This window comes from Salmo trutta, chromosome 17 (genome assembly GCF_901001165.1).
Source record: "Salmo trutta chromosome 17, fSalTru1.1, whole genome shotgun sequence".
Taxonomy (NCBI): domain Eukaryota; kingdom Metazoa; phylum Chordata; class Actinopteri; order Salmoniformes; family Salmonidae; genus Salmo; species Salmo trutta.
Window position 1 is genome coordinate 26,909,362 of NC_042973.1, and position 20,516 is coordinate 26,929,877.

Consider the following 20,516-nt stretch of genomic DNA (forward strand, 5'->3'; position numbering starts at 1 on the left):
GAGGAGGATGGTCATCCTCTTCTTCCTCTGAGGAGCCTCCACTGACCTCAGGAGTCTACTTAACCAAAGACTGACTCCAGATGTTACCTTAGTATGAACAACAAAAACACTAAGCAACAATGGCTCTTCTGTAATCATCTACTCAATCATGTAAGAAATACACAGACAGTGCATAGTGAGTCTACACATCCCTTGCAGTCTTCACATTTTGCTGCCTTAAAATAGATTTTTTAAATTAATTAGGTTTTTGTACTCCACACTTCCAAAGTTTAAGAAAAAGTAATGGATATTTTCCAAATTAATTATTTACATATTTTTTTAAAGGATGTCTTCACACCCCAGAGTTAATACTTGGTGGAAGCACCTTTGGCAGCCATTACAGCTGCGAAAAATTTAGAATAAGATTCTACCAACTTTGGGTGGTGGACAATTCCTGATACAGATGGGAAACTGTTGAGCATGAAAAACCCAGAAGCGTTGCAGTTCTTGACACAAACCGCTATGCCAGGCATTTACTACCATACCCCGTTCAAAGGCACTTAAATCTTTTGTCCTGACCATTCACCCTCTGAATGGCACACATACACAATCCATGTCTCAATTCTCTCAAGGCTTAAAAATCCTTCTTTAACCTGTCTCCTCCCCTTCATCTACACTGATTTGAAGTGGATTAAACAACTGACATTAATAAGGGACCATAATGTAGATTTCATCTGGATTCACCTGGTCAGTCTATGTCATGGAAAGAGCGGTGTTCATAATGTTTTGTACACTCAGTGTAAATCTATTGTTTTTGTCAAAATTGTTCAAGCTCAGTAAATTTGGTTGGGAGTCATTGATGGATAGCAATAATATTCAAACCTTGTCTCTGGAATGAGACAGAACCATTCAGGAACACACAACACCTATTTGCATTAACATGTGTGTAATTGTCACGCTAAAAAAAGAAAACTATCCCAGGGGTAAGGTATCTAGAAGACTAACTTTTTTATCTGGCCTTTGCTCCTTTGATATTTATTTTTATCTTGACAACCCCCCCCCCAGTCTCTGCTGGTGACAAGCATACCCATAACATAATGCTGCCACCACAATACTTGAAAATACAGAGGATAAAAAACATTGCATTCATGCCACATTACAGGGTCTGTATGACAAAGTGAAAATAATAAAGCCTGTAAAAAATAAAACAAACAACAAAATCATCCATTCTGTTTCCAACAAGGCCGCTAAGTAATACTGCAAAACAACCCGGCAAAGACATTTTTTGGCCTAAATTAAAAACTACAGGCTTGGGGCACATCCAATACAACTGCATTTTCAAGTATTGTGGTGACAGCATCACGTTATGGGTATGCATGTCACCTGCCAGGATTGGGGAGTTTGTCAGGATCTAAAGAAATATGAAAGCAGCAAAGCCTAGTTAAAAAGCTAGAGGAAAACCCACCTCTGTCTTCTGAAAACCTAACCCTGGGATATAGTTTTGTTTTTCAGCGGGACAATTACAATTTTCAATGCCAAAGAAAAATCAGAATGGCTTTTCCAAGAGGTGTTGAGTGTTCATGAGTAGTCCAGCCTCGTCCTGACTTAAATCTGCTTGAAAGTCAGAGACAAGGTTTGAATATCCATCATCCATCAATGACTCCCAAGTAAACTTACTGAGCTTGAGCAATTTTGACAAAAACAGTGGATAAATGTTGCCCTAAGAGTTGTGCAAAATTGGTCAAATCTTATTCACAATGATTCACAGATGTAATGGCTGCCAAAGTATTAACTCTGGGGTGTGAAGACATATGCAATCAAAACATCTTTGTTTTGTTATTTTTATTCCTTTTGAAAATGTTTTATACTTTTTCTTTAACTTTGAAAGTGTGTAGTAGGTTGTGTAGATCGGTAGAATTTTTAATTTTTTTTTATCCCTTTTGAGATTAAGTTTTAAAGCAGCAAAATGTGAAGACTGCAAGGGGTGTGTAGACTTTCACTAGCGACTGTATCTCATAAAAGAACCGTGCATACAAAATAGTAGTTATTCACTAATTCGGATCGGATGTAGATAATGATACAAAAATATCAAATTATTGTGCATTATTGATTCCATCTTTTCTGGGAATTGAAGACCAATGAGTCAAGGTTCAGGAGATGTGGGAGAGAGAGGAACGAGGTCAAATCTGACACATATCTAGGTCTTACTTTTTCCACTCCTCCTCTCCATCCCAGAACTCATACACCACGAAGGAGAGTCCATCCGGCAGCCGCACTGCAGTCACACTGAGAAAGATAGGAATAAAAAAGAGAGTAAGACATTGGAAAGTCAATAATGCGCAGTGGAAATTGGAGAACTATGAAATATTCTAATAGAGTTAATTGCCAATAAGCATATGTGGTAGTAGTTATGTGTGGTAGTTAAGCAAAGAAACACTTTCACACCACATAAACCATAGCAGTAGACACCCATAGTCTTCCACTGGAGGGCAGTAGTGGATGAGTTGTGCCTCAGATTTAGTGCAGTAGAACAGTTCTACTGTATGAGCTGGGTTTTATAATTGCTTCCATCACAGTGGAGCTCACAACTCCACTGGAGAGACTCCTGACATGTCTTATTGACCCGCTGAATGCTTCCATTACGGCTAGCAGCTCTCTGTCGGAGGTAACATCTATATTAGACCACTACATTGTTTCATTTGAAGGGCAGATGCTGTGCAAGGCTCAACAATCACATTAATCAAACCAAAGAAACATTATGTCCAAGCCAGTGTGTGTCCATCTAAAAGAAAGCTGTGGACAGTGGGAGGTTGATTTAGTGTGCGTCTGTGCATTCATTTATGTGCTTCCTTCCCATAACTTTGCCAGCGTTTGTGTGTATCTGAGTCTGAGTTCAATGACTAAAAAGAAGGACATATTCTTATGGAGTTTGACAGGATGTATTAGTACCATATATAAGCACTTATAGGAACCAAGAGTAAAGAGATGAGAGGGAGGAAAAGAAAGTGTCAGACCTAGATTGTGGTGGTGTGTGAGACTAGAAAAGACACAAGAAAATTGCCTATTCAGCAGCAGCAGTAGAAGCAGTACAGACTCAGAGCCCAATTCCTCAGTGATAAATTATTCACCGACCCTATGTGCATTATGATGAGATTACAAAACGCTGCTGACAACACGCGGCCCATTTCCTGGACTTGGCTCCAGGGAGTCTTTCTGAAACGGACTGTAGAGGAACTCGTCCTTTTGAACTGAGTCTTACACGGCCTAAGAATCTGCTGCTACATTGATTTGCATGATAGGAAATAAGATACATTTGAAGTCGGAAGTTTTCATACACCTTAGCCAAATACATTTAAACTCAGTTTTTCACAATTCCTGACATTTAATCCTCATAAAAATTCCCTGTCTTAGGTCAGTTAGGACCACCACTTTATTTTAAGACTGTGAAATGTCAGAATAATAGTAGAGAAAAGGATTTATTTCAGCCCATTTGCGACCAAGCTTTAACTTCCTGACTGATGTCTTCAGATTTTGCTTCAATATATCCACATAATTTTCCTTACTCATGATGCCATCTATTTTGTTAAGTGCACTAGTCCCTCCTGCAGCAAAGCACCCCCACAACATGATGCTGCCAACCCCGTGCATCACGGTTGGGATGGTGTTCTTCGGCTTGCAAACCTCCCCCTTTTTCCTCCAAACATAACGGTGGTCGTTATGGCCAAACAGTTCTATTTTTGTTTCATCAGACCAGAGGACATTTCTCCAAAAAGTACGATCTTTCTCCCCATGTGCAGTTGCAAACCGTAGTCGGGCTTTTTTATGGCGGTTTTGGAGCAGTCGCTTCTTCCTTGCCGAGCGGCCTTTCAGGTTATGTCTATATAGGACTCGTTTTACTTTGGATATAGATACTTTTGTACCTGTTTCCTCCAGCATCTTCACAAGGTCCTTTACTGTTGTTCTGGGATTGATTTGCACTTTTCGCACCAAAGTACGTTCATCTCTAGGAGACAGAACGCATCTCCTTCCTGAGCGGTATGACGGCTGCGTGGTCCCATTGTGACGATCGTCGTAAGGAGAAGACCAAGGTGCAGCGTGGTAAGTGTTCATATTTCTATTTTATTTAACTCAGAACACTAAATCAAAATAATAAACAACGAAAAACTAACGTCACGTTCTGCAGGCTTACTGAGCTGTACAAAAACAAGATACCACACTGAAGGAGGGAAAAAGGGCTGCCTAAGTATGATTCCCAATCAGAGACAACGATAGACAGCTGCCTCTGATTGGAAACCATACTAGGCCAATCAAAGGAAAAAAACAACATAGAAATATAACACATAGAATGCCCAACCCACACCCTGACCTAACAAAATAGAGAAATAAAACGTCTCTCTCAGGTCAGGGCGTGACACCCAGGGTGTTTATACTTGCGTACTATTGTTTGTACAGATGAACGGGGTACCTTCAGGCGTTTGGAAATTGCTCCCAAGGATGAACCAGACTTGTGGAGGTCTACATTTTTTTTCTTGAGGTCTTGGCTGATTTCTTTTGATTTTCCCATGATGTCAAGCAAAGAGGCTATGAGTTTGAAGGTAGGCCTTGAAATACATCCACAGGTACACCTCCAACTGACTCAAATTATGTCAATTAGTCTATCAGAAGCTTCTAAAGCCATGACATCATTTTCTGGAATTTTCCAAGCTGTTTAAAAGGCACAGTCAACTTAGTGTATGTAAACTTCTGACCCACTGGAATTGTGATACAGTGAATTATAAGGGAAATAATCTGTCTGTAAACAATTGTTGGGAAAATTACTTGTGTCGTGCACAAAGTAGATGTCCTAACCGATTTGCCAAAACTATAGAAATTTGTGGAGTGGTTGAAAAACAAGTTTTAATGACTCCAACCTAAGTGTATGTAAACTTCTGACTTCAACTGTACATGTCATCTTCTCTACAAAGCAGCTCTTGATAAAGAAAAATCCTCGCTACGACAGCAATGCTCTAGTGTATTTGGAGGTTGTGTAGTAGGCTACCTCAGAGCAAAAGATCAGGGGCTCTGTCCAACTAAACCCAGCTTTCTCTAATCTGCTCAACCCTATTTTCCACTCCATGGTCCCTTGTCACATGGAGATTCCTTCTAGTTGATGATGGTTGTGGCGAGGCAGAGGAGAACAGCGTGTCTAACAGGTTTATCTAGCGGCCAGACACCTTTCACAGGTCTGATTGCCTCTTCAGTCCACATGCAGCACATCCTTTCTCTGTCAGATGGATTCTCAGCCATTACTAACCTGCACACACCAGCACTCAGAGGCTCTCTGTCTCTCCCCATCTCCCTCAACCAAGGTCACTGTAATGTTGACTTATTTGTCCTCTTTATTTACTCATATCTATTCATGTTCTCTCCCCTGAGCTTCCTGCCATTATACCGGGGGATGGGTTTAGTACCTTGCTGAGCATTGTGACAAAACAAGCATTATGAAGGCACAGCCCATCACTCCAGAGATGAATATGAGGATTTGTAAAGGCATGACACAATCGTGTTAACAAAGAAATGTGTCAGTGCAGAAGTCACTGGCGTCAAGCATCAGTCTCGCATATTAAAATGTGTATTGAGGATTGCTAAAGTACTTGAGCAGGGTTCCACAAATAACCAGTTAGGTTGGGAATAGATCAGCCATAAATAAAACACACACACACACACAGCAGACAAAAGGTCACTATTATGAAAGATTGACAATGACAGATAAAGGGAAATAGGTGGACCCACTGGAAGCAGTCTCTTTGGGCAGAGACATTCTTCAGGTACTGCTTCAGGGCCTCGCAGAACTCTCCCAGCTGCTTCTGGGATACTGCCATCTCCTGACGAATCAAGTACAGGGACTGGGAGAGAGAAAGACAAAGGAAGAGAGAGGGGTTGAGAAAAAGAGGTAGATAAAAACAGAGAGAGGTAACAAAATCCATTATATCGTGTGATGGGAATGCTCTGTGGAGTGCTTGCAGTGTGCCATATAACCATGGTATTGCAGATTGCCATTTTTGCCAGGTCAGTTGCCAATAGAAAGTAATGGTTAAGGCTAATCCAGCAATATCAAGTAGGATGTTCCCACTGAATATAAGCATTAGGAAAGAGCTTAGGCATATGAAAGAGAACTGATTATTGTCATACCCCTCTCTTACTGTATAAACAAAACTAATTTGCATAATGTTTGCGCTATCTTCAGGATTAATGTGTTATCTTTAGGGAGAGTTCATAATTTACTGGGGTGAGGGGGGTCCAAAATAGGGGAGGGTTGTCTAATATATATTTTTTGCTATGGGGAGGGTAGAGTATTTTTTCCTGGGTGTACATTCGCCCTTTTGCAAGTGTTGGTTCGCCCCCCGAACCAACACTTGCACTTGACCCCACCCCCCGGCTTTGCTGATAGCTAATTTATTGAGGAAAAGTGTACTTACTATGCCAGTAATATTTGGTTGTCCCACCTAGCTATCTTTTTATTTATTTATGGGAACAACAGTTTAATATGGTTATTCAAGAGCTGTACAGTTTGTCCACAGTAAAGGAACTCAGTACTCCTCTTTGATTGATATTGTCTCTGACAACAAGCTGCTGCTGTTGGAGCTGGTTGCCATGGAGCCATTTCCGGGGTCAGCAAGGCTGGATGGGGTAAGGGTCTGGGTGGTTGTGGTCTTAGAGGCCTGCTGGGACAGCTCCTTGGCTCACCTGTTCTGAAACCAGATCTGTACCTGTCTCTCTGAGGCTTAGGGCCAGCTATGTCTTCCTCCTGATGGTGATTTAGCGGCTGTACTGGAACCAGATCTGTACCTGTCTCTCTGAGAGGCTGAGGCTTAGGGCCAGCTATGTCTTCCTCCTGATGGTGATGTAGCGGCTGTTCTGGAACCAGATCTGTACCCGTCTCTCTGAGAGGCTGAGGCTCAGGGCCAGCTCTGTCTTCCTCCTGATGGTGATGTAGCGGCTGTTCTGGAACCAGATCTGTACCTGTCTCTCTGAGAGGCTGAGGCTCAGGGCCAGCTCTGTCTTCCTCCTGATGGTGATGTAGCGGCTGTTCTGGAACCAGATCTGTACCTGTCTCTCTGAGAGGCTGAGGCTCAGGGCCAGCTATGTCTTCCTCCTGATGGTGATGTAGCGGCTGTTCTGGAACCAGATCTGTACCTGTCTCTCTGAGAGGCTGAGGCTCAGGGCCAGCTCTGTCTTCCTCCTGATGGTGATGTAGCGGCTGTTCTGGAACCAGATCTGTACCTGTCTCTCTGAGAGGCTGAGGCTCAGGGCCAGCTCTGTCTTCCTCCTGATGGTGATGTAGCGGCTGTACTGGAACTCCTTCTCTAGCTCTAGGAGCTGCTGGTCTGTGTACACCACCCTGTACTTTCCTTGCTGGGCGTCTTCCCTCCTGTACTGGATGAATGTGCATTGTGTCTGATTCAGTCGTACGAGTTTTTTCTCTAGGAGTACTGCCCAGCAGGTGAGTTGAGTGATGGAAGAGCTCCCGGCCCCGGAGGCAGGATGGATGTCAGATCTGGGGAACCACACGGTGACCACTCCTCTCGTGGAGATGCAAAGTAAACGGATTTCCCCACTTCCCTGTCGTCTGGGCATGTGGGCCATTGATGCATGTGACGTCATGATAACCACTGAAATCCGTATAGTTAATTAAGTTCTGACTGTTCAGCGTTTGAGTCGGGTGTCTCACAGAATTTGAGTACTCTCTGGTGTTTTTATCCAGCAAGTAACTCACGTACATCTCAATGAATTAACTCTTCTGCGCATGGTAATAAAAAAATTATAACACCAATTATTTAGAAATTCCTAGAAATCTATCTATGTGACTTGACCTCCTGTAACCTATGACGCACCTGTTGACGCACCTTACCCCACTTTTTTTAATAAAAAATAAAAAAAACGAATGGGTGGATCAGCTTTAATATTGTAAATAGATTGTGGGTTCTATCAATGTAATTGTCTGCATAATTTCCAATCCTGCATGTATATATTTATATACAGTACCAGTCAAAAGTTTGGGTTTTTCTTTATTTGTACTATTTTCTACATTGTAGAATAATAGTGAAGATATCAAAACGACGAAATAACACATATGGAATCATGCAGTAACCAAAAAAAGTGTTAAACAAATCAACATCTATTTTAGATTTGAGATTCTTCAAAGTAGCCACCCTTTGCATTGATGACAGCTTTGCACACTCTTGGCATTCTCTCAACCAGCTTCATGAGGTAGTCACCTGGAATGCATTTCAATTAACAGGTGTGACTTGTTAAAAGTTAATTTGTGGAAATTCTTTCCTTCTTAATGCGTTTGAGCCAATCCGTTGTGTTGTGACAAGGAAGGGGTGGTATACAGAAGATAGCCCTATTTGGTAAAAGACCCAGTCCATATTTTGTCATGAACAGCTCAAATAAGCAAAGAGAAACGACAGTCCATATCATTACTTTAAGTAATGAAGGTCAGTCAATACGGAAAACTTTGAAAGTTTCTTCAAGTGCAGTCGCAAAAACCATCCAGCGCTATGATGAATTTGGCTCTCATGAGGTTCGCCACAGGAAAGGAAGACCCAGAGTCACCTCTGCTGCAGAAGATAAGTTCATTAGAGTTACCAGCCTCAGAAAATGTAGCCCAAATAAATGCTTCACAGAGCTCAAGTGACACATCTCAACATCAACTGTTCAGATGACACTGCGTGAATCAGGCCTTCATGGTCGAATTGCTGCAAAGAAGCCACTACTTAATGAAAATAGCGCAGACAGTGAGGGCTGCCTCGCTTCTAGTCCTTAGGAAACTTTGCAGTATTTAGTTTTTTTGACATTGTTAGCCCAGAAAATCTTGTGTTATAACATACAACCGGGAAGAACTATTGGATATCAGAGTGGCGTCAACTTACCAGCACTACGACCAGGAATACAACTTTCCCAAAGCGGAGTCTTTATCCGCACCACCCAGGGCATTTGAACTGATTCCAGAGGCCGACCCAAAACAACGCCGCTGGAGCAGAGGGAGTCGGTTTGGTCTTCTAGTCAGACGTCGGAGGCGCGCACACCACCCACCGCTTCCGAGTATATTACTCGCTAATGTCCAGTCCTTAGATAACAAAGTTGACGAAATCAGGGCAAGGGTTGCTTTCCAGAGAGACATCAGGGATTGTAACATACTCTGTTTCACGGAAACATGGCTCTCTCAGGATATGCTGTCGGAGTCGGTACAGCCACCGGGATTTTCAGTACATCGCGCTGACAGGAATACAAATCTTCCTGGGAAGAAGAAGGGCAGGGATGTATGTTTCATGATTAACGACTCATGGTGTAATTGTAACAACACCTGACCTACAATTCCTCACAATCAAATGCCGACCGTATTATTTCCCAGGAGAATTCTCTTAGTTTATTGTCACAGCCGTGTACATCCCCCCTCAAGCCGATACCAAGACAGCTCCCAAGGAACTTCACTGGACTTTATGCAAACTAGAAACCATAAACAGTTGAAGTCGGAAGTTTTTTAATTTGTAATTTTACCTTTATTTAACTAGGCAAGTCAGTTAAGAAAAAATTCTTATTTAAAATAAGGGCCTAGGAACAGTGGGTTAACTGCCTTGTTCAGGGGCAGAATGACAGAGCTTGACCTCGGGGATTCGATCTAGCAACCTTTCGGTTACTGGCCCAACACTCTAACAACTAGGCTACCTGCCACTTAGGTTGGAGTCATTAAAACTTGTTTTTCAACCACTCCACAAATTTCTTGTTAACAAACTATAGTTTTGGCAAGTCGGTTAGGACATCTACTTTGTGCATGACACAAGTAATTTTTCCAACAATTGTTTACAGACAGATTATTTCACTTAAAATTCGCTGTATCACAATTCCAGTGGGTCAGAAGTTTACATACACTAAGTTGACTGTGCCTTTAAACAGCTTGGAAAATTCTAGAAAATGATGTCATGGCTTTAGAAGCTTCTGATGGGCTAATTGACATAATTTGAGTCAGTTGGAGGTGTACCTGTGGATGTATTTCAAGGCCTATATTCAAACTCAGTGCCTCTTTGCTTGACATCATGGGAAAATCAAAAGAAAATCAGCCAAGACCTCAGGAAAAAATTGTAGACCTCCACAAGTCTGGTTCATCCTTGGGAGCAATTTCCAAATGCCTGAAGGTACCTCGTTCATCTGTACAAACAATAGTACGCAAGTATAAACACCATGGGACCACGCAGCCGTCATACCGCTCAGGAAGGAGACGCGTTCTGTCTCCTAGAGATGAACATACTTTGGTTTGAAAAGTGCAAATTAGACAACAGCAGAGGACCTTGTGAAGATGCTGGAGGAAACAGGTACAAAAGTATCTATATCCAAAGTAAAACGAGTCCTATATCGTCATAACCTGAAAGGCCATCATTATGTTTGGAGGAAAAAGGGGGAGGCTTGCAAGCCGAAGAACACCATCCCAGCTGTGAAGCACGGAGGTGGCAGGATCATGTTGTGGCGGTGCTTTGCTGCAGGAGGGACTGGTGCACTTCACAAAATAGATGGCATCATGAGGGATGAAAATAATGTGGATACATTAAAGCAACATCTCAAGACATCAGTCAGGACGTTAAAGCTTGGTCGCAAATGGGTCTTCCAAATGGACAATGAACCCAAGCATACTTCCAAAGTTGTGGCAAAATGGCTTAAGGACAACAAAGTCAAGGTATTGGAGTGGCCATCACAAAGCCCTGACCTCAATTCTATAGAAAATTTGTGGGCAGAACTGAAAAAGCATGTGCGAGCAAGGAGGCCTACAAACCTGACTCAGTTACACCAGCTCTGCCAGGAGGAATGGGCCAAAAATCACCCAACTTATTGTGGGAAGCTTGTGGAAGGCTACCCACAACGTTTGACCCAAGTTAAACAATTTTAAAGGCAATGCTACCAAATACTAATTGAGTGTATGTAAATTTCTGACCCACTGGGAATGTGGTGAAAGAAATAAAAGCTGAAATAAATCATTCTCTCTACTATTATTCTGACATTTCACATTCTTAAAATAAAGTGGTGACCCTAACTCACCTAAAACAGGGAATTTTTACTAGGATTAAATGTCAGGAATTGTGAAAAACTGAGTTTAAATGTATTTGGCTAAGGTGCATGTATTTGGCTAAGGTGCATTCTGACTTCAACTGTATCCTGAGGCTGCAATTATTGTAGCTGGGCTTTTTAACAAAGCAATTTTAAGGAAAAGGCTACCTAAATTCTATCAGCATATCGACTGTAGCGCTGGAGAAACACTGGACCATTGTTACTCTAACTTCCGCAATGTATACAAGGCCCTCCCCCGCCCTCCTTTTGGCGCATCTGACCACAACTCCATTTTGCTCCTCTCTTCCTATAGGCAGAAACTCAAACAGGAAGTACCCGTGCTAAGGACTATTCAACACAGTTCTGACCAATCGGAATCCACGCTTCAAGATTGTTTTGATCACGCGGACTGGGATAGGTTCCGGGTAGCCTCAGAGAATGATATCGACGTATTCGGTGAGTGAGTTTATAAGGAAGTGTATAGCAGATGTTGTACCCACTGTGACTTAAAACCTACCCCAACCAGAAACCGTGGATAGATGGCAGCATTCGCCAAAACTGAAAGCGCTTACCACCACATTCAACCATGGCAAGGCGACTTGGAATACGGCAGAATACAAACAGAGTAGTCATTCCCTCCGCAAGGCAATCAAATAAGCAAAATGCCCGCTTTGAGGATAATACAGTGCCACCGACGCGGCCCGCTACCAAGGTCTATGGGCTCTCCTTCTCTGTGGCCGACGTGAGTAAGACATTTAAATGTGTTAACCCTCGCAAGGCTGCCGGCCCAAACGGCATTCCTAGTCGTGTCCTCAGAGCATGCGCAGGCCAGCTGGCTGGTGTGTTTACGGACATATTCAATCTCTCCCTATCCCAGTCTGCTGTCCCCAAATGCTTCAAGATGGCCACCATTGTTCCTGTACCCAAGAATGCAAAGGTAACTGGACTAAATGACTATCGCCCCATAGCACTCACTTCTCTCATCATGAAGTGCTTTGAGAGACTAGTCAAGGATCATATCACCTCCACCTTACCTGTCACCCTAGACCCACTTCAATTTGCTTACAGCCCCAACAGGTCCACAGACGATGCAATCGCCATCACACTGCACACTGCCCTATCCCATCTAGACAAGAGGAATACCTATGTTAGAATGCTGTTCATTGACTATAGCTCAGCATTCAACACCATAGTACCCTCCAAGCCCATCATTAAGCTTGAGGCTCTAGGTCTGAACCCCGCCCTGTGCAATTGGCTCCTGGACTTCCTGTCGGGCCGCACTCAGGTGTTGAATGAAGGAAACAACATCTCCACTTCGCTGATCCTCAACACTGGGGCCCCACAAGGGTGTGTGCTCAGCCCCCTCCTGTACTCCCTGTTCAACCATGACTGCGTGGCCACGCACGCCTCCAACTCAATCATCAAGTTTGCCGACAACACAACGGTAGTAGGATTGATTACCAACAACGACGAGACGGCCTATAGGGAGGAGGTAAGGGCTCTCGGAGTGCGGTGTCAGGAAAATAACCTCTCACTCAACAAAACAAAGGAGATGATCGTGGACTTCAGGAAACAGCAGAGGGATCACCCCCTTGTCCACAGACAGGACAGCAGTGGAGAAGGTGGAAAGTTTTATATTCCTCGGTGTGCATATCACTGACAAACTTAAAAGGTCCACCCACACAGACAGTGTGGTGAAGAAGGCGCAACAGCGTCTCTTCAACCTCAGGGAGCTGAAGAAATTTGGCTTGTCACCTAAAACTCTCAAACTTTTACAGATGCACAATTGAGAGCATCCGGTTGGGCTATATCACCGCCTGGTACGGCAACTGCACCGCCCACAACCTCAAGGCTCTCCAGAGGGTGGTGCGGTCTGCACAACGCATTACCGGTGGCAAACTACCTGCCCTCCAAGACACCTACATCACCCGATGTCACAGGAAGGCCAAAAGTATCATCAAGGACAACAACCACCCGAGCCACTGCCTGTTCACCCCACTACCATCCAGAAGGCGAGGTCAGTACAGATGCATCAAAGCTGGGACTGAGAGACTGAAAAACAGCTTCTATCTCAAGGCCATCAGACTGTTAAAAAGCCATCACTAGCACAGAGAGGCTGCTGGCTAGATACAGACTTGTAACCATTGGCCACTTTAATAAATGGAACACTATTCACTTTAGTAATGTTTACATATCTTGCATTACTCATCTCATATGTATATACTGTATTCTATACTATCTATTGCATCTTAGCCTATGCCGCACTGACATTGCTCATCAATATATTTCTATATTCTTATTCCAGTCCTTACTTAGATATGTGTGTATTAGGTATTTATTGTGGAATTGTTAGATATTGCTGCACTGTTGGAACTAGAAGCACAAGCATTTCGCTACACTCGCAATAACATCTGCTAACCATGTGTATGTGACCAATAACATTTGATTTGATTTGATTTACTAAAGGAAACCAATAAGAAGAAGATACTTGTTTGTGCCACGAAACACAAGCAATGGACATTAGAGTGGTGGAAATTTGTCCTTTGGTCTGATGAACCAAATTTGAGATTTTGGGTTCCAACTGCCGTGTCTTTGTGAGACACAGAGTAGGTGAACGGATGATCTCCGCATGTGTGGTTCCCACCGTGAAGCATGGAGGAGGAGGTGTGATGGTGCTTTGCTGGTGACACTGTTTGTGATTTATTTAGAATTCAAGGCACACTTAACCAGCATGGCTACCACAGCATTCTGCAGTGATACACCATCCCATCTGTTTTGCGCTTAGTGGGACTACCATTTGTTTTTCAGCAGTACAATGACTCAAAATACACCTCCAGGCTGTGCAAAGGCTATTTGACAAAGGAGAGTGATGGATTGGTGCATTAGATGACCTAGCCTCCACAATCTCCCAATCCAATTGAAATGGTTTTGGATAATTGGACCGCAGAGTGAAGGAAAAGCAGCCAACAAGTCTTCAGCATACGTGGGAACTCCTTCAAGACTGTTGAAAAATCATTCCTCATGAAGTTGGTTGGGAGAACGCCAAGAGTGTGCAAAGCTGTCATCAAGGCAAAGCGTGGCTACTTTGAAGAATCTAATATCTAAAATATATTTTGATTGTTTAAAACATTTTTTAGTTACTACATGATTCCATATGTGTAGTGGTCTGGGTGTAGCTGGTGCAGAGGAGTCAGGCGCAGGACAGCAGAGTTGAGTAACACAAGTAACTTTACTCAAATATTACAATAACATGTCGTAATACCGAGCCCACAATAACGGACCGAACATACATAAAACAATCACGCACAAAAACCATGGGGAAAACAGAGGGTTAAATAATGAACATGTAATTGGCGAATTGAAACCAGGTGTGTAAAGCAAAAACAAAACAAATGGAAAATGAAAAGTGGATCGGCGATGGCTAGAAGGCGGGTGACGTCGACCGCCGAACGCCACCCGAACAAGGAGAGGGACCGACTTCGGCGGAAGTCGTGACAATATGTGTTATTTCATGGTTCTGATGTCTTCACTATTATAGCTCTGACGAAGGCCGTTAGGCCGATACGTAAGCTTATTAAATATCAGTGATACTATCAAGAGCAGTGTGCGGTTTCCTTTTTCCTTTTTTCACTATTATTCTACAATGTAGAAAATAGAAAAAATAAAGAAAAACCCTGGAATGAGTAGGTGTGTCCAAACTTTTGACTGGTACTGTATATGCAAAGGTATGTGGACACCCTTTCAAATTAGTGGATTCGGCTATTTCAGACACACCCCTTGCTGACAAATGTATAAGTCGAGCACACAGCCGTACAATCTCCAAAGACAAACTTCGGCAGTAGAATGGCCTTGCTGAAGAGCTCAGTGACTTTCAACATGGCACCGTCATAGGATCTTTCCAACAAGTCAGTTCGTCAAATTTCTGCCCTGCTAGAGCTGCTCCGGTCAACTGTAAGTGATGTTATTGAGAAGTGGAAACGTCTAGGAGCAACAACGGCTCAGCTGCGAAGTGGTAGGCCACACAAGCACACATAACGGGACCGGTTGCAACACTCATCACACTCATTACCGAGTTACAAACTGCCTCTGGAAGAAATGTCAGCACAAGAACTGTTCGTCGGGAGCTTCATGAAATAGCTTTCCATGGCCGAGCAGCCGCACACAAGCCTAAGATCACCATGCGCAATGCCATCACGCTACACCATCTGGCAGTCTGATGGACAAATCTGGGTTTGGTGGATGCCAGGAGAACGCTACCTGCCCCAATGCATAGTGCCAACTGTAAAGTTAGGTGGAAGAGGAATAATGGTCTGGGGCTGTTTTTCATGGTTCGGGCTAAGCTCCTTAGTTCCAGTGAAGGAACAGCTTAATGCTACAGAATACAATTACATTCTAGATGATTCTGTGCTGATAACTTTGTGGCAACAGTTTGGAGAATGCCCTTTCTTGTTTCAACATGACAATGCACCCCGTAAACAAAGCGAGATCCATACAGAAATGGCTTGTCGAGATCAGTGTGGAAGAACTTGTCTGGCCTGCACAGAGCCCTGACTTCAACCCAATAGATCACCTTTGGGATGAATAGGAACGCCGACTGCGAGCCAGGCCTAATCGCCCAACATCAGCGCCCGACCTCACTAATGCTCTTGTGGCTGAATGGAATTAAGTCCCCGCAGCAATGTTCCAACATCTAGTGGAAAGCCTTCCCAGAAGAGTGGAGACTGTTATAGCAGCAAAGGGTGGACCAACTCCATATTAATGCACATGATTTTGGAATGAGATGTTCACATACTTTTGGTCATGTAGGTTATTAACACTAGAAAAGTTGGGCATCTGGCAATCCTGTTCTGAGCCAATGCATTCTAAGGGTCTAATAAATACATTTAATATAAAGTGCCTTATGACAGTATTCACACCTCTTTGTTATGGTAAGCCTAAAATGTGCTTAACAAATTGCATAATAAGTTGCACGAACTGCAATAATCGTGTTTAACATGATTTGTTAATGACTAACTAATCTCTGTACGCCACACATAATTATCTGTAAGGTCCCTCAGTCGAGCAGTGAATTTCAAACACAGATTCAACTACAAAGACCAGGAAGGTTTTCCAATGCCTCGCAAAGAAGGGCACCTATTGGTAGATGGGTAAACATTTAAAAAGCAGACACTTATAATCCGTTTGAGCATGGTGATGTTATTACTGACACTTTGGATGGTGTATCAATACACCCAGTCACTACAAAGATACCGGCGTCCTTCCTAATTCAGTTGCTGGAGAGGAAGGTAACCGCTCAGGGATTTCACCATGAGGCCAATGGTGACTTTGAAACAGTTACAGAGTTTAATGGCTGTGATAGGAGAAAACTGAGTTTGGATCAACAACGTTGTAGTTACTGCACAATACTAACCTAAATGACAGAGTGAAAAGAAGGAAGCCTGTACAGAATAAATCAAATATTCCTAAACATGAATCCTGTTTGAAGGCGAGCATCCTGGAGTCGCCTCTTCACTGTTGACGTTGAGACTGGTGTTTTGCGGGTACTATTTAATGAAGCTGCCAGTTGAGGACTTGTGAAGCGTCTGTTTCTCAAACTAGACCCTCTAATGTACTGTCCTCTTGCTCAGTTGTGCACCAGGGCCTCCCACTCCTCTTTCTATTCTGGTTAGAGTCAGTTTGCGCTGTTCTGTGAAGGGAGTAGTCCACAGCGTTGTATGAGATCTTCAGTTTCTTGGCAATTTCTTGCATGGAATAGCTTTCATTTCTCAGAACAAGAATAGACTGACGAGTTTCAGAAGAAAGTTCTTTCTTTCTGGCCATTTTGAGCCTGTAATCGAACCCACAAATGCTGATGCTCCAGATACTCAACTAGTCTAAAGAAGGCCAGTTTTATTGCTTCTTTAATCAGAACAACAGTTTTCAGCTGTGCTAACATAATTGCAAAAGGGTTTTCTAATGACCAATTAGCCTTTTAAAATGATAAACTTGGATTAGCTAACACAATGTGCCATTGGAACACAGGAGTGATGGTTGCTGATAATGGGCCTCTGTAAGCCTATGTAGATATTCCATAAAAAAATCTGCCGTTTCCAGCTACAATAGTCATTTACAACATTAACAATGTCTACACTGTATTTCTGATCAATATGATGTTATTTTAATGGACAAAAAAAGTATTTATTTTCTTTCAAAAACAAGGACATTTCTAAGTGACCACAAACTTTTGAATGGTAGTTTATGTAAATGTTATATATATATAGTACGGTAGTGTATGTATTGGAATGTGTCATCCATAGGGTATGGAAGAAGATGGGGGAGGGGGAGAACTCAGAGGGAAATTACAAAATTACACCGTTACCATGGAATCTGGGGAATACCCCCCCACCCCTTTTCAGGCCTCCATCTCCCCTTCCTCAGCTAGCCCTGCTCCCTTATTGATATCCCTCACTGTAATCCAGCTCAGTAAATCATTCCTTAATTTATTCACACACATTTGCATATATTTATATATTCAGCTGTACTTAAAACCAGATTAAAGGGCTCTGTCTTGGAGTGTTGATAAAGGAATCATACAGTGCCTAGAGGGACGATTCTCTTCCTGCAGTGGTACATCCCTTCCCACCATACTACGCTTCAAATGAGCAAGGAGAGCTTTCTCTCTCTCTCTCTCTCTCTCTCCCTGTGTCTTTCTCTCCATCCCTCATGGCACAGTGGTTATATCGACAAGGGCCATGATTTATATTCAGGTCTTCCAATCTGAAATAACGTTGTGTGTGGTCTAGGAGACTTAACAACTGTGAAACAGCATTCTAAACCCTTAAACTTCTGACACAATACGCGAGAGCAACGAAGAATTCATTCTGACTCTCTCCAGATGGAGATAGTGTATGATCTCTGGTCACTCCCACAGTGAGCAATAACTACAGCTCACTCCCTCCAATGCTCCGATCCCTCACCACATTGAGTTTCACATTCTAGACAAAACAACTGGAGAGTGGATGAAAAGGTTTATTACCCTGCTGCACTCAGGATTAAATAGGTCTGTCAGAAGTAACAGTGGTGCTACACACAATGTCCATTGTGCTGACTAAAGTCAGGTCAGATAACTCTGGTCTGCAGCACTGGTCTGTCCCAGGTACATTATATCACTGAACTGGGTAATGGAAGGTAAAAATAAGTGTGCTCTGTTCTGTCAGGTTAGGCTATAGACTGGCCTTGGTTTTCCTCTCTGTAAAATCAGATAAACCAGTAAGTAATGAGGTTGCTGTATGCGTTACCGAGTGCTACTTGAGGGCATGCCCCCCCCATTTTATGTCAATCAATATTTTACCACATTGCCACCCCCTCTAGGATAACATGTAAAATACCTAGCAATTTCTCAAGCAGGCAATCAATTTGTAAAATGGGAATGTTTGTATCATTCAGTAAACAGCAAGAAAACAAAGCCAGAGCATCATTAGCTGTAGCACAGTAAGTTGGAAGCTAGCATTTTATTAAATAGGGACTAAGGCATATCAAAGAGCTAATAATCAGACCCCAGTCTCATATATGTGTGACCTGGGTGCTGGAGAGGAGGGGGAAATTACTGGAACGATTCAGTTTTTGCGGGGGATGGATTTGCATTAAGAAACATTGTATAATACACATACAGTAATGGTACCATATCAGTATTAAAATGCCATACAAAAAGGAATTTCAAGTGTGGATGGCAAACTCCAGCACCTCCGCTGTACATGCTTTTGTAAAAAACATTACTTTCGGCACTATCTTTCTATTCTTGATCGTATGCTGAGATGATGGCTCACTTTCAGTAATGTTCACAGCACTAAGAGAAACCCTGCTGAGAGTACGGTGGGTCAAAAAGTTCAGTCCTATCTCCCACTTTAAGAATACCCATCGGGCTACCAATGTGCCCCTACTGAGCTTTGGGCGCACGAGCGCAGATGCAGCCCCACGCCAATCAGACCGCCCAGCTGACAGGTGAAGCCTGCTCTAATCCTGTTTGTCAGTGCAAATGATAGCTCTAGACGCTAACAAGATTAATGGGTGAAAAGGAATAATTACATTTGCTCTGATCCCTCAAGCATCAATAAGGCAGAAGACATTCGGAGGTAGGTTACGGGTGTCTTGGTTCAGATTCAGAGCAGGAGCTGCCAGTGCACTGCTGCAGTAGGACCCTAGGAGCAAGCGGAGGAAGGGGAGCTGCACTGATGCTCAGTTAGACACACCAGCCCATGTATTTTTCATCAGAGCCATCAGACCTCTGATTGTCCCTGTGTGAACTGCCATCTCTCCATCTTACTCAAACTGTCAGCTCTACAGGCCACTGCCTCCACATCTCATACAGTCATGCTGCTGAGGGAGCGATTTATAAATATATATATTAAGACAATCTATTTCATGAACCAGATGGAGAAACTTTGGCCTCTTTAATCAAAGAAAAATGATGAAAGGGTCATAAGAGCATAATAGCATTTGGCATTTGGAGAGTATGCTTGTCGCAGACTACACAAACTGTAAATAAACATTTGAGTCTTTTCGATTTTGTTGAAGTATTTTATTTGATTTAAAGAAGTTAGCTATACTGCAGGAAACAGTCCAGATTGTTTAGCAATTGTTTATATGGAAGCATAAGGCCATGCCAACAATATGAACAGACCGTGTGCTTGCCCTAAGGTTGCAGTGTAAAAGAACCCCCCATATTTTGAACTGAAGCACTGAATCTGACTACGGTACATTGATAGCAAAACATAAATGACATGCACTCATGCTCTTCATGCATGGAGACGAAAAGCAACTTTTAGACATGATTGAAATGGGAAATAAATTTGAGGTAACCTTATTGGCTGCTTTCTGCTGGAGAGGAGTTGGATATGAGATGCCAATGATTCCCTGTGAATGCTGGGAAATTCAGAATGGAGATGTGTCTATGGGGGGTTGTGAGGAGTAGAGAGTGGTGGAGCAGCGAGTCCTCCACAGTGTCACTGCCATACAGTGCCCCCCTACTAGGCTCTCAGGCATAAAGATGCTACTTACTGCGCTGGCTGTGCCATCAGTGTCTGTTAGCCTCTGATGCAGGTCAAACCAAACTGTCTGCAATAAGAACCAAAACACAAGAACCACAATTGCATTAGCGTTAACCCTAAGCAGAACTGGAACAGGGGAACAGAGGAGCCCTACTCTGCACGGCATAAACCCAGTTGGGAAGGTTTTTTCACCTCACATTTCTTATTTGCAACTGAACAGAAATTTAAAAATATATACTGCTCAAAAAAATAAAGGGAACACTTAAACAACACATCCTTGATCTGAATGAAAGAAATAATCTTATTAAATACTTTTTTCTTTACATAGTTGAATGTGCTGACAACAAAATCACACAAAAATAATCTATGGAAATCCAATTTATCAACCCATGGAGGTCTGGATTTGGAGTCACACTCAAAATTAAAGTG

General features: G+C 42.8%; 1 protein-coding gene across 2 annotated transcripts in view; it reads right to left on the reverse strand.

Moving 5' to 3' along the window:
* necab2 (N-terminal EF-hand calcium binding protein 2) overlaps nt 1–20,516 on the reverse strand; it is a 117,281-nt gene that overhangs the window by 4,703 nt on the left and 92,062 nt on the right. The window contains exons 9-11 of one of the 2 annotated variants that reach the window (XM_029696346.1): nt 20,098–20,154; nt 5,752–5,864; nt 2,188–2,265 (exon numbers count right to left, since the gene is read on the reverse strand). In XM_029696346.1, coding sequence (XP_029552206.1) covers nt 2,188–2,265; nt 5,752–5,864; nt 20,098–20,154 — 248 coding nt within the window. The remainder of the gene's footprint in view (nt 1–2,187; nt 2,266–5,751; nt 5,865–20,097; nt 20,155–20,516) is intronic. The other variant, XM_029696347.1, reaches the window with a different exon arrangement.